The sequence below is a fragment of the Larus michahellis genome, chromosome 21 (assembly GCF_964199755.1).
Source record: "Larus michahellis chromosome 21, bLarMic1.1, whole genome shotgun sequence".
NCBI lineage: Eukaryota > Metazoa > Chordata > Aves > Charadriiformes > Laridae > Larus > Larus michahellis.
Window position 1 is genome coordinate 4649676 of NC_133916.1, and position 14119 is coordinate 4663794.

The 14119-nt window shown below is 62.7% G+C and overlaps 1 protein-coding gene across 5 annotated transcripts in view; it reads left to right on the forward strand.

The window, feature by feature from the left end:
- Positions 1-13713, forward strand: part of SOX13 (SRY-box transcription factor 13) — a 42745-nt gene extending 29032 nt beyond the window's left edge. For 4 of the 5 annotated variants that reach the window (XM_074564134.1, XM_074564137.1, XM_074564135.1 and 1 more), the window contains exons 2-14: positions 5761-5962; positions 6581-6686; positions 6839-6925; positions 7309-7481; positions 8124-8192; positions 8358-8472; positions 8553-8635; positions 8721-8880; positions 9092-9201; positions 9324-9420; positions 9506-9649; positions 11297-11513; positions 11616-13713. In XM_074564134.1, the coding sequence (XP_074420235.1) occupies positions 5762-5962; positions 6581-6686; positions 6839-6925; positions 7309-7481; positions 8124-8192; positions 8358-8472; positions 8553-8635; positions 8721-8880; positions 9092-9201; positions 9324-9420; positions 9506-9649; positions 11297-11513; positions 11616-11889 (1836 nt within the window). In that variant the 5' untranslated portion in view covers position 5761 and the 3' untranslated portion in view covers positions 11890-13713. The remainder of the gene's footprint in view (positions 1-5760; positions 5963-6580; positions 6687-6838; positions 6926-7308; positions 7482-8123; positions 8193-8357; positions 8473-8552; positions 8636-8720; positions 8881-9091; positions 9202-9323; positions 9421-9505; positions 9650-11296; positions 11514-11615) is intronic. The other variant, XM_074564138.1, reaches the window with a different exon arrangement.
- Positions 13714-14119: the final 406 nt, after the last annotated feature.

Sequence of the window (14119 nt, forward strand, 5' to 3'; positions counted from 1 at the left end):
TAGCTGGTTGTAATTGCTTTAGGGTTAAATCTTCCAAGTGCCGTGCAGTAATAGGAGACCTGCGTTGCTGCTTTTCATCTTGGTAGATGGAGAATTGATGTTCCCCACCCCCAAAGAGCGGTAATGTGGCAGCGCCGAGGCTGCGGCTGCAGGAACCCTTCCGAGGGCGAAGGGGGAGATCCCAGGGGCACCGGGATGGGGGTCCCAGGCCCGGTTGGGGAGGGGACAGAGGGGGCTGTGGTGGGTGGTGGGGTGCTCGGGGTGGCACATGTGGAGTGCGACCCCTTGCTGCTTCCTGCGCCGGCCGTTCCGGGGAGTTTCCGTGATGCTGATGCTCTCGCCGTTGCGTCACCGCTTTGCTCTGACCCTGTAGAGACGTTTCTGGAGGCCGTTACCCTTCGGTCGGGGAGAGAAATTGTCTTCAGGGAGCTGACGGTGGATGGAGATTGGACAAAGACCAATCTGTTTTGTGTGGACAGTGGGAAATCCCAGCTCCTGCTGACGCCAGAGCTTTTCCCATGGGACCCCGCGTCTGGCCAGGATGGAGAGGGGCAGTTGGGGTCTGGGGGGGGGATCTCTCTGGGCTGGTGAAGTTGCCGCTGGGCAGGGCATACCTGGCAGCTCACGTGGGCATCATCCTGCCCGTGGCAGGGCTGAGCACACGGGGACCAGCTGGCTGCCCCGTCCTGCGCTTGCTGGGCGCTTATTGCTGCCCCTCTGTCCCCTGGGGCATTATGCTCCCAAAATGCCCCCCACCCCCCTCCGCCTGCCAAAGATCTCCCTTCTCGGCGTTGATTTTGCAGCTTTTCCGGCAACCTGAGCTCTCGGCAGCAGATGGAGGTTGCGGCTTTCCGTGGGAGCGCCGCCGACAGGTAAGATGTTAAAAACACGAGCGTTTGAGGGTGCGCGGAAGCGTTGGCTCGCGCTCCCCCAAACACCGTGTGTTTCCGTTGCTGCAGCACCCCGCTCCGCGGGGCAGCACGGGCGGGTGCGTGCCTGTGACGCAGCCCCGCAGCGGGGGGACACACGTGTCCTGCGAGCACCGCTGCTCCGACCGCCGGCAGGGACACGTGGAGCCGTGGCTCTCACCCGGGGGGACAGCATCGCCGGGGCTGAATGTGTTCGGCATCCAGATGCCTTCTGGGTTTAAAACCTGCTTTTTCAGAAGCAGCAAACCCCAAGGCCTTACACTTTCTGCCCTGTTTCACCGACAGCGTGTAGAAAACCTGTTGGCATCCTCCTCCATGCACAGCTGGGGGTGGCAGAGCCCGCATCCCCCGCTGCCGCCTGCTTTGGCCTTCCTGGGGAATAACCTGCTGTCACGGGATGCTCCGCATCCCCGGGGGATGATGGCAGCCCCGTGAACTTCCCTCGACCGTCCCTGGCCATCCCTGCCCGGGCACGGCGGAGGAAGCCATCCATTCTTTTATGTGTGAAGGCACGCCGGGCGGAAACGGCCCCGAAAGGACATTCCAAGTCTGGCAGGAAAGCGGCCCGCTTGTCTGGCAGGAGATGGGCTATTGTCTGTCCCGGTGGCCGGCCGGGATTCCTCGGGCCCTGCTTGGAAGAAGAAAACGTCTGTGTGTGTCTTATTTTTTCCTCTGCCCTTTCTCGAGGGGGTGCCGGGGGCTGCGAGCGCTGCACGTGGCTGGTGCGTGCTCGGCGGCGGTGTTGCGCCGCCCCGGCTCTTGTTGGCGTTGCTGGTTTTTACTCCTGTGGTGTTTTCCCCCTCAGGATTTTGCCCTGCGTGTTTCTGGGTGGGTTACCTGGGCCGTGGAGGCAGGACGCGGCCGCGGGGCAAGCATCTTCGTGCCGCTCGGGATGGGTGGGTTTCTTTTGGGTTGACTGGGTACCACGCTCTGCTCCTGAAGGGAGGAGTCTGCCATAACCCGTGAAAACCAATAGCTTTCTGCTGTAATTGGAGAGAAAGAGGAAAATAAAAACCCAAGAGCCTCTCCTGCTGCTCCAGTCAGCCTGGCGGCAGGTGGGGGCAAGGCCAGCCCAAAAATCTGGGCAGCCCAGGTCCCCCAGCCATCTGCCAGCCGCTCTCCCCAGTCCCACTTCTGTGGGATCCCTTTGCCCCCCCCAGTTCCCTGGGGCGGGATCAGCCCCGAGTCGAGGGGCAGAATCAGCCCCAAGGCAGACGTGCTGCGGCGTGGGGCAGGGATGCTCTGGAATGGGGCAGGGATGCTGGACCATTCCCGCACTCCCCTCCTCTCTCCCGGGATGCGGCCGTGCCGCAGTGCCGCTGCCCCGAGCCAAGCATCCCTGCGGCTCTTCCTCAGACCCTGGCAGCGCGGGAAACTTCATGCGTTTGTGGCTTTCTGGCCTCTTGCACTCTCCGGTATTTTCGCGAAGAGCTTGGGTTTGACGGAACCTGCTTCATCCCTGCCCAAGCCAGGGGCAGACGCCCCCCCCATGCCTTTGGGAAGACTCGCCTGCCATCGTCCTCCTCCTCCAGCCGCCCCGCGAGCAGAAACCCTTTCCTTATGGCCACAGGCAGGTTCTGCTGCGGGGACAAAGCCTGGTCCAGCTGGCACCACACCTTTGCCGGTCACCTTTTCTTCCCCTTGCTGCTTTGTGCCGGCGGGGCGATGCTGGCAGCTCCCTTCTCGGCAAAGCCAGAGCCCGCACAAGCGCCTAGAGGGGACTCTGGGTGCCCAGGGGTGGGGGTCTCAGCATCCCCCCGGTGCTCCCCGAGCTCCTGCGGTGCCGGGCAGGGTGGGGGTTCACTGGCACCTTGGCATCCCCCGGCCTTTCAAGCTGTTGTGCCGCGACACAACCGGGGCCGATAGGATCGGCTGGCAGGCAGGAAGGGTGGCACGGCCACCGGGAGAATTGCAGGACGTGCCGTTCCGGGGTACGAATGGAGAAAGAAAAGCTGCCCGGCAGCTGGCTGTCGCCATCCCAAAAATCTCAGCCCTTGGAACTTGCTGGGTGGGGTTTCGGAGGCAAGGTGAGCGCAGTGATGCCTGCAGAGCTTTAGGGCTTCCACGCTTGTGAGATGAGCCCCCCTCGTGCTCCCCAAAGCGCCGTGCCCGGAGGAAGCAGCCCCGGGGGTCCCTGGTCCCTCACCGAGGACTCGTGGCTCCCTGATGGGTCCAGGTTTTGGTCCTCAAGGCTGGCACTTCACATCCCAACGCCATTCCTTCCCTTCCCCTCCGCCCTTCGTTAAATGGGAAACATTAAAGGCGAAGATCTGTTACACTCCTGGTGCCAAGGCAATTGTTCCCGTCCCTATTGTCTGCCACAGGCAGCCCCGGAGCCCAGCACCTGAGCCCGCAGCACAGGGCTGCCGAGGAACCAGCCCCGTAACAAGATAACGGTGCCGTTTTCTCCTTTTTCTTCTCTCTTTTTTATTTTTTGTTCAGCAAACGGTATAATAAACCCACAATGAGGCCCCTTTCAAACAGACCCCTATTAAAGTACTGGCCCTATTTTTAAGAGTAAACTTCCAGTGGCACCGGGAGGTTGAGTACAATAGAAATGTGACCTGCCGGAGGAGTGGGACGTTGCTTTTGTGCCTGTCTCAAACCAAAGCATCGCTCTGTGCTGCAGCGTCAGTGCTGCCACCCCATTGCCTGGGCACCCGGGCAGCATCCCAGCTGCAGGGAGGGAGGGCAAGGGGGGGCTTGTTGCCTTTAAAAAGTCAAAAAGGCTGGAAGGGGGGAGCAGCTGTGCACCCACACCTGCAGGTCCTGAGTTAGGGATGTGCCCAGTGCAAGGTGCTGCAGCCGCCGTGCAGTCGTGCCTCAGTTTCCCCACCTGTAGCACATGGAGAGCGTGGGCTCTGGAGCCACAAATCCTGCCTGCGCGGACGGATGCAGCCGGCGGAGCTGTGGGCATGGCTGCCCGCCACCTCCATGCCGCTGCCAAGCGCGGCCGGTCCCTCCCCGGCCGAGGCGTGTCGAAGGTAGGCGATGGGCTTTGGGGTTGCGCTGGCCCGTGCCCAAGGTGGCCCTCTTGGCCACTGGGCTGGCCAAGGTGAGCAGGGGCAGGACGGGGCGGGCGGGGGGGGGTTGTGACACAGGCGGTGCCGCAGGATGCGGCGGACACCGGGCGATGCCGCCGCCGATGCCGGGAGGAAGCCCGCCGGCCCGGCGAGTGCGATGGTTTGTTCAGCAGAGGGCAAGGGAACTGAGATTAAAAAAAGCCCCGCTAAGATCAGAAAGGCTGGCGCGCACAGTGCCCTATTGTGGAGCTGTCACACTTCCCTTTACTTTATTGCTTTTGTCCAACACCCTATTGTTCCACTTCCTTTTGTCCCCTATTCACAGCCCTGGCTTTTCATTACCCAGCCGGCCTTGTTGTTTTCGTTTCTTTTGTTTGAAGTTCCTGAGAGGAAGGTTTTATTTTCAGCGGTTTGATTAATTCGCAGCTTGAGCTGGGCTTTGTTTGTTATGTCATTGCTGCCCCAGCTCGGCCCCCCCCCCCCACCCCGCCCCCACCCCAACCATCACCCCATCCCGCACGCCCCAGCCCTGATTTTGGGGGGGGTCCCGAGGAGCCGTCGGGGTGTGGGGCGGCGAGAGGGAGCAGAGTGCGGGGGTCCCGGCTGGGGGGTGCCAGCCCCCAGGGAGGATGCTCTCCCCATCCCACTGCGACCCCTTCCCACCTTGGCAGCCCCTGTGGTCCCGCAGGATCCTGGCTCCTGGCAGCGTCCGGTGCAAATCCCTTCCTTAACAGCCTCCTTTTCCCATTATTCCACCCTGAAAAGCGAGCCTGGGGAGGGTAATACTTGCTCCCATTTCTTGCTGTGCAGCATGAGGGTTGGTGGCCCCAAGAAGGCCACTGAGCATGGCTGCAGGTTGCCCTTTGCGGCGAAGGGATGGTGAGATCCCGGCGTGCCCGGCACCCGTGCCGGGGTACGACACCCACAGCCCTGGCACTGCTGGGGGCTTTGCAAGGGACATGGCTGTGACACACTTTTTGGGGCAGTTCCCGTTGAAAATACTGGCTCTGGCTGTGCTTGGGGTCCCCTGGGGTTACACAGCTTGTGCCCCATAATGGCTCGTGGTCCCTTCTCCGGTGCCCGGCTGAGCGGTTGGCAGCACCGGGAGCTGCACCGGCACCCACGGCCGCGCTGGTGAAGTTGGGGAAAGCGTTCCCCGGGGCCAGCCCCTTGCCATGGCCAGGGCTCGGCTGGTCCCAGCTCCGCGCCGAGCCGGGGACTCCCGCAGGAGCGATTCTGGTGGCCATCCCAGCCATTGTTCGGCGGGACCAGGATTTCCATTTCCCGTCGGAGCGGGAAACCGGCTTTGCTGGCTTTCTAGGCACGGCTCCTGGGGCAGCGCGGGGGGGGGCCACACGTGAGCCGAGAGCCGGGGACCCCTGGGGTGCTGGCTTGGGTCTGGCACGGGTCTCTCGCGGTGAGCCTTGGGTTGCTCTCTGCCAGGCTGCTGGACGAAACGCGAAGGCACGTGCTCGTATTGGCCCTAAATCCTATGCCTTTACCTCACTTTCTTTAGGGCTTTGCTTTGTTGCTCCATTCCCTTCACAGCCCAAAGTGTGATGGGCTTGTTTCCCTGGGGGCTTCTAGCCACTGAGCCCCAAATCTGCAAAAAACCTGAGCTCAGGAAGCCAGGATGAAGAGCTCAGCTTTGCCAAGCCAAAAAGCAAAACCAGTGCCCCTGAAAAACCAGCAGCACAGGGCACTCCAGTATGGGGCCAGGCTGGGAAAAGGGGTACCTGTGGCTGGAGGGGGGTGCCTGTGGCCGGGGGATGCCCTGTGTCTCCGCTGAAAGCCCTGCTGCCCCGTAGGATGTCCATGAGGAGCCCCGTTTCTCCCCACCTGGAGCTCGATGGAGCGGGCAGCATGGTGAACTGCACCATCAAGACGGAGGAGAAGAAGGAGGGTGGCTACGAGTCCCCGCCGGGGGCTGCCCCCAGCACTGAGCCCCGTCCCAGCGACCCACCGGGGCCACCGCCGAGGGAGGGCACCGACCCCCAGGCCCTGCCGCAGGTGGGTGTCCCATGGCTGTGACAAACACTGGTCCTGGCTGGGGTCCTGCTGGCCATCCCCACTCCAGACCTGGGCTCCGTCCCTGGCGGAGAGGGTGGTTGTTTCTCCGGGTGGTTATTCCTCATCCCGAGGAAACAAAGGTGAAACCTGAGGCTCCCCCAAGGTCTTCTGGCCGGTGTTGGTGCTCTCGGGTCAGCCGTGGGGTCTGAGTGCTTCGCCTTCGGTGTGGAGCCACCTCCAGACGTGCTCCGTCCCTTCAGCCTCCCTTGTTAATTACTCTTGGGTTTTCTTTCCCCGTGCCCAGCAGCCTCAGCTCTCCCATTCCCTGTGCTGCCTCCCGGGGGGGGATGGGGCTCAGAGGAGCCAGGCAGTCTAAATAAATAATAGAAACCTCTTGCAAATAAGTCTTTGCGGCACAAAGAGCAGAGATGCTCTCAAGCCGGGCTGGGGGAATGTGCCTGGCAGAGCATGGTCCAGAAGTCAGCTGGGCAGGGCAGGCTCCGAGCATCCCACCAGCCAAGCGTCTCCTGCCCGGAGACCTGGGAATGTCCCTGTCAGAGACCCGGCGATGTCCCCGTCCATGGGAGCAGGTGCCGAGTCCTGCTGTGTGTGTCACAGGAGTCCCGCTCGCCCGCCAGCGACGCGCCGGAGCCCAGGCGCTCTGCCTTCGAGCCGGCTGTCGGCGGCCAGGAGAAGCTGGACTTCAACAGGAACTTGAAGGAGGGTAAGGAAGGTTTCCGCGTGGCCGCTGGGTCTTCCCCCTCGCTCCCTTTGAGCCTCTCATTGTTTTTGCAAAGCTGTGGGATGGGATGCTCACCTGGGCTGTCCTCTCCCTCTCCCTGCTCTCCCGACTCCGGTGCCGGCCGGCGCGGACAGTGATGCCAACCATCGAGAAATTACTGTCCAGCGACTGGAAGGAGCGGCTGCTGGGACGAAACACTGCCGAGTCCAAGGAAGTGAAAGGTGAGGTCTCCCCCCGGCCACCCACCTCCACCGTCCTCCCTCCTGCACCCAGTGCCGCCTGGGCTGGAAACATGGTATTTCCCACCTTAGCCGGAGGGGAGATGTGCCTGCAAGTGCCCGTACTTAATTGGGATTTGTATTTTTGTTTAACCAAAACATTAATTTGATTTTTTTTTTTTGGGGGGGGGGAGCGTCCCTGATGAAAGCTTGCCTTTTGACTGCACAGAGGGGATGGTTCAGCCCATGGGGATCTTTATGCCCCACCCCAAGCATTAGCCGTTCCCTGGCCGTGCATCGCCCACCAGCACCCAACTGGTGGTGCCGATGATGATGCTCTTCACCCTCCCCAAACCCCTGACCCACAGCCACTTGTTTTTTTGCAGGAACCCAGGAGAGCCTGGCAGAGAAGGAGCTCCAGTTACTTGTCATGATCAACCAGCTGTCCACGCTGCGGGACCAGCTCCTGACAGCCCACTCGGAGCAGAAGAACATGGCCGCGATGCTCTTCGAGAAGCAGCAGCAGCAGATGGAGCTGGCGCGGCAGCAGCAAGAGCAGGTGAGCTCAGGTCACCGGGGGCAGCCTGCTTGGGGGCAGCGTTTGCCAAGGACCATCCATCCCTTTGGGGATCCCTTTGGGATCTGCTGGCCGTGGGTGCAGGACCAGGACAGGGTCCTCCTGGGAGTGGTCCTCCTGGGGGAGGTGGCTTTTGGCTTTGGGGGCAGCAGGACTTTGCTTTCTGCCTGGAAACCCTCCCATCTTCTGTGCCCATCCCAAAGATGCCCTGTCTTGTTCCCTGGTCCCAGGAGGATGAAGGTCAAAGGAGATGGGAATTGCACTCCTCAAAATAATGAAACCACGCTGAATCTTTGTGACCGTGCTCTCTTTGCTCTTTGCACACCTATTTTTCCCTCTCTGGTGGCCCATACGATGCTAAGGGCAGGGATGACACTCCCGGCACACCCCGGGGTGGGGGTGACACCGTCCCTCCCAGCCCATTTCTCTCCCCATGTCCCAGGAGGTGGCTCAGGGGCAGCTCAGCCCGCCCTGCCTGCCCTCCCCACGGCCCCCGGGACCCTCCGCAGACCCCTTGCCTCCGTTTTGCCGGTGTTGGGCAGCTCGTGCCGGGCCATAACCCCACCGGGGCCAGCTGGGCGCTGCCGTTGGTGCCGCTGAGCCCCGTTGTCTCCCCTCCGCCAGATCGCCAAGCAGCAGCAGCAGCTCATCCAGCAGCAGCACAAAATCAACCTCCTGCAGCAACAGATCCAGGTAAATGCCGGGGGGACACCTCCCGGGGCGCCCCCCCTTTCCCGTGCTAGGTGATTGCAGCCCCCTCGTGTCCCCTCCCAGGGCCGGGCAAGGGGATGGCACCCTCCTGCAGTGTCCCGCAGCGGTTATCTGGTCTCTCTGCTTCTCTCCCCCTCTCCCCTCCAGCAGGTCAACATGCCCTACGTCATGATTCCCGCCTTCACCCCCAGCCACCAGCCTCTCCCCGTCACTCCCGACTCCCAGTTAGCGCTGCCCATCCAGCCCATCCCCTGCAAACCAGGTGAGCGGGGTCCCCCGGGACTGCCCCAGCCCCGCGGGGTGGCCTTGTCCCCCCAACCCCTCTCCCTCTGCTCCCCGCAGTGGATTACCCAGTGCAGCTGCTTCACAGCCCCCCTCCTCCCACGCTGAAGAGACCCGCCGGCTCGGGCCACCTCCAGATGCAGGTACAGCCCCAAAGCACCTCCATCCCCCCGGGCTGGGGTGCTGTGGGGGGCTGCGCTTCATCCCCCTGCCTCCCCTCCGCCGCAGGAGACCTCGCAGCCACTGAACCTGACGGCCAAACCCAAAGGTTCCGACCTCCCCAGTGCCTCCAGCTCGCCCAGTTTGAAGATGAGCGGCTGCCAGTCCCTCACGCCGAATCACGGGGCCACCAGGGACCTGCAGACCAGCCCGTCCAACCTGCCTCTGGGTGGGTTCAAAGCGCCTTCGCTGGTGGATTGTCCCATGCCCATCCATGACAGGGGGCATCTCGGGTCCCTCCTCCCTGGGGTGGCCTGGGTGGGCACCTGCTGCTCTGTGCCACCCCCTCGGGGCACGCAGTTGTGATTGCTGGGATTGGGATGGGGTGTCGGAGGAGTGGGCACTGGCCCTGATGGGTGCCCGTGCCGTTGTCCTGCCAGGATTCCTGGGCGAAGGCGACGCCATCACCAAAGCCATCCAGGACGCGCGGCAGCTGCTGCATGGCCACAGCGGAGCCATGGAGGGGTCACTGACCAACGCCTATCGCAAGGTGAGAAAAGCCCACAGGGTGGTCACCGTCCCCTTCTCTGACCCCACCGTTGGCAGCCAGAGCTGGGTCTCCATCCTTGCCGAGTCCCTGGAGCTGGTTCCTGAGTCTCCGCTCTCCTGCAGGACCACGTTGGGATTGATTCTTCCCCAGTGAAGGAGCGGATGGAGGAGACCCCTGCCCACCGGCTGGACGAGGCTCTGTTGAGCTGTGAGATGGACGGTAAGGAGGTCCAAGGCCACTGTGGTGTCACCCCCAGTTTGCTCCATCGTCTGGCTCCTGACCTCAGCCGGGATTTCCCTCGCAGGCTCACGGCACTTCCCGGAATCCAGGAACAACAACCACATCAAGCGGCCCATGAATGCCTTCATGGTGTGGGCGAAGGACGAGAGGAGGAAGATTTTGCAGGCCTTCCCAGACATGCACAACTCCAGCATCAGCAAGATCCTGGGTGAGTGCCAGGGATGGGGGGGCGGGGTGGGTCTGGGGCAGGACCCCACTTCTGCATCCCCGCGGAGGGCCCGGCTGCTGCATCCCTGCGGAGGGCCCGGCTGCTCTCTCCGCTCATCCTCGGCCACCCACGTACGGGTGATGCCCACCAGGATGATGCTCCCCTGGTTGTAGCAGCATCACTCTTGGAGGTGCCTGCAGCAGCAGGAGCCTCATGCGGGCAACGTCTCGCATCCCCCTGACAGCAGCGGTCCCGCTGCAGCTCTCGGTCACACCAGCCCTTCGCCACGGCCATTAAAAGCTATTAAAAGCGAGCGGTGTGGTCGGCAGCGAGCCCGTGGGAAGGGCCGGGAGCGAGCGAGCGTGCGCCGCAGGTTACCTCCGACACGCACCCCTCGCTCTGCCACGGAACTCGTTTTAGCAGCTCTGCTCGTTAAAGAAAAGGAAAAAAAAAACCAACACAAAACAAAACAAAACAAAAATGAAACAACCGCCAAGCTTTTCCCTTTGAAAGAGCGCGTGGGCAGGATCTGCTCCGCTTACCTCTCACGACCGCGGGGACCGGGGGGGGTCCAGGAGCGGGCGTTCTGCGGCGAGCCGCTTGCTGTCACAGTAGATGTCCGTGGCTTTAAATAGCTGGTGCGGTTCTGCCCGGGGAGCCGGAGCCGCGCGCTGCTCGAGGGGTCCCAATTTAGCAGATGGACGAGTGGTCCGGAGGCGGTGTGCACCCAGGCCGGGGGGGTTCGGTTCCTGTGTGCTCTCCTGCTCCTGGAAATGTAGGTCTGAGGCGAGGGGCCGAGCGTGTGGGGAAGGAGCCAGTGGAGGACACCATGGGCAAGGGGCTTGCACGCCTCCATGCCTCGGTTTACCTGGGCCACCTGGCTCATGGTGTGGGTGTGGGAGTTCCCTGGGGGAGCTGGGCTGTGCTAGTGGGTACAGGACACCCAGGAAAAGGGCACGTGAGGACTCACGGGAGCATTTCGGTGATGGGGGGGTGTCTCCGGAGGTGGCCAGCCCAAAGCCCTGCTCAGAGCCTGGCTAACTCCATAGTCCCATCACGATGCTCAGGGCTGTGTCCTGTTGAGCATCTCCAAGGATGCTGAGGATCTCCAAGCATCTCTCTTGTCCTTCTCTCTCCCAAACTGGACGCTGGGCCAGCTGCAGCCTCCCAGTTGCTGAGCTGAGGGGATTAATCCCTTCTCTCCGCCAGCCCGAGCCCCTCTCCCAGCCCAGCAGCCTTTGTGCTGTGCCCTGCATTACCCTCCTGCCCGGGGTGCTGGCAGCGATGACAATAAAGGTCAGCCAGTGGGGGAACACGAGTCACACGCCGGCACAGCCTATTTTAGCTGCAGCACCTGCTCGCCATACCTTGGAGAGGATCGAAAGCCCTGGCACGAGAGGTGCCCGGGGAAGGTCAGGGCTGGGGACCTGTTCCCGGTGTGCCGGGAGGGCTGGCAGCCCTCTGCGGCGCAGGGCTCCCATCGGAGCAGCCGCTCTCACCAGCTCTGCGCAAATTCAGGTGCCGTTTGCACAGGGGATGATACGAGCATTAATTAACTCCTGCGATGGCTACCCCAGCCGGGAGCCAGTGTGGGTTTCATCACAGCAGGTGGGGTGTAAGCACGTCCCATGGCTCCTCTCTGCGCAGGCTCCCGGTGGAAATCCATGACGAACCAGGAGAAGCAGCCCTACTACGAGGAGCAAGCCCGGCTGAGCCGGCAGCACCTGGAGAAATACCCCGACTATAAGTACAAGCCCCGACCCAAACGCACCTGCATCGTGGAGGGGAAGCGGCTGCGCGTGGGCGAGTACAAGGCGCTGATGAGGAACCGGCGGCAGGACGCCAGGCAGGGCTACTTGATAGGGTAATGCGCCCTTTCCTCCCGTCTGAGGGGGCCCACGGGGCGGGGGAGGCAAGGAGAGTGCCCTGACCCCCCGGCCGGTGATTGCATTCCCCTGTCCTGCAGGCCCCAGGGCAGCCAGATGCCCCCCGCCTCCTCAGACGTGCTGTACCAGCGGCCGGTGGGGATGCAGCTGACGCCCCCCCTGATGGAGCACTACCTGCCCCGCGGCATGGACCCCAGCATGCCCGTCATCGTCAACACCCGCAGCCTCAAGGAGGGTGACGGCGCTGACGACGGGCACTCGGTGGCCGACGGCGAGATGTACCGCTACAGCGAGGAGGAGGACTCGGAGGGCGAGGACAAGAGCGACGGCGAGCTGGTGGTGCTGACAGACTGAGGGGGGAGGGGGCTCAGGGGGGCGGTGGGTGGGGGTGGCAGGGCTGGCTGCCACCAAAAAGGAGGGCAGAGCATCCCCCCATGGGACAGGATCCGGACAAAGGGCTGTGCTGGGAGCAGATGAGAGCTGCTACCCCAGGAGGCAGGAGTCGCTGCTGCCTGCACGTGGATGCTCCCGGCATATCCCATGGTGGGCAACCAGCGTTTTGGGTGGGATGAGCCATGACGTGCGCTGCCGGTTGCGTGGGGCCGTGGCTGGGACATGCTGACCCCGCTGGGCAACTTGGCAAGGGCTCCAGCTGCCGGGAACGTGGCTCTGCAGCTTGGTCCTGCTCTGGTGACAGGGACATGGGGAGGTGAAGTCACCTAGCCCAGGGTTGCGGGTGTCAGGGCTGCTGAGCTGTTACCCGCTCGCAGCCCCCTGGGAGGGATCCGAGGGTATCGGGGTGCGGGAAAACCTCCTGAGCATCTCCCAGCCCTGCAGCACCCACCGGTCCCTTGCAGAGAGCCTCACCTGCGGTGGCTGCCAGCCCCCGCTGCGGGGGACATGGGATGGAGACACGTTTGTCCCTCGTTCAGCCCGGCCTGACCTCCCCGCCACATTTCCCACTCGGTCTTTAGAGCCTGCCAGCAAATTCCCATGGAGCCATTTTTAGCTCTCGCCTGGCCCCAGTACCAGCCAAAGGCTCCGAGGAGCCCTTTGTGCTCCTGACAGCTCTGGCCCACTTTGTAAATAAAGCGGGTGCCTGTTCCATGGCTGCGCCGTTACCCCGGCCCCCCCCGCCGGCCCCTGCCCCGGGCACCAGCCCCGGCTGTGGTGGGTACGTGCCCCCTTTGTGCCCCGTCCATCCCTGGGCACCTCTCCCTCCCGCACCCCGGCTCTGCGAGCTGCGGGCTCCACCTGTGACCTGCAGCGCAAAAAGCACAGAGGGAGCGAAAAAATAACAGCAATTTAAAAAAAAAAAAAAAAGGAAATAATTTAAAAAAAAAAAATACCTTGCTCCGGTCAGAGCCTGGCCCAGGGGTGTGTGGGGTGCAGGGTGGCTGGGCATGCACGGTGTCCGGGTGTGCGTGCTCGGTGTCCGGCTGTACGTACAGGGTGTCCGGCTGTGCGTGCACAGTGTCCGGCTGCGCGCAGAGTCCGTGCACCGCCCTGTGGCAACAGCCAGAAACAGGCACCGCAGCCCCGGCTGCAGCCACAGCCTGGCACCGCGGGGACCTTGCCGGGGGTGCAGAAGGGGCCGCGGCTGCCCACGCTCCAGGCTGCAGCGGGGAGGAGGGGGACACGACGAGCCCTGCAGCGGGGACTTTGCAGCAGAGCCATGTCCTCAGCCCCAGAGCGGGGGGGTCCGGAGCTCTCCCGCTCCCCGCGGGGCTGCGTCAGGATGGTGTTTATCCAAGGGAGGGTCCTGCCTCCTCGCCCACCCAGCAAATGCCTCTCTCCTCTCTTTCCTTTTGTCAGTGCATTATTTATTCCCCCTCCCTGTGCTGCTCTGGCTGGGGTCCCTGGGGAAGGGGTGCCGGCTCCCAGGGTGGGCTGGGCTGGGCTGGGCTGCAGAGGGGGCTGGGAGAAGATGTGCCCGACAAAGATGCAGCTCTTCCCCTCTTTCTCTCTCTCTTTTTTTTTTTTTTTTTTTTTAAAGACTGTAAATATAGATAGAGCTTTATTTTGTTAATAAGATGATGAGTAACTTAACCTGTATATTTCACATACTTGTTTACAATTGTCCCGTTTCCCACCCCCAGCCCCCCAACCCCTTGGCACAATAAAGATGACTTTTTGGAGCAGAGATCTGGGTCTGGGCTTTGCCAGCCTGGGGCTGGGGGCTGGATGTGGAGCTCTCACCCCCGGCAGTCGGAGCACAGACGGAGGGTGCTCCGTGCCCCTCTCCCAGCACAGCCCCCTCCCAAGGCTCTTGCTCCCTGCGATGTTGTCACTCGTGCTGTTTCCCAGCACTTCCTCCTGCCCTGTCTGCCCGTGGTGGCTCCCGGGCTGTTTCCCTTCTCCTTCCCACCTCTTACCTGTGTTTTCCACGAGGGCTTGCCCCACATTGGCAGAGGGGTTGGGGTTCAGCCTCCTCTGCCCGGTGCCCGCTGCAGCCAAGTGGCCCCACTTGCCCTTGCCAGAGCCGGAGCCCAGCAGGGCCTGAGGGAGGGTGGTGGGGGTGGCACGATGAAGATGTGGGATCAGCCTTTGTCTCTGCAGAAGGCTGTTTCAAACCACAGGGCAC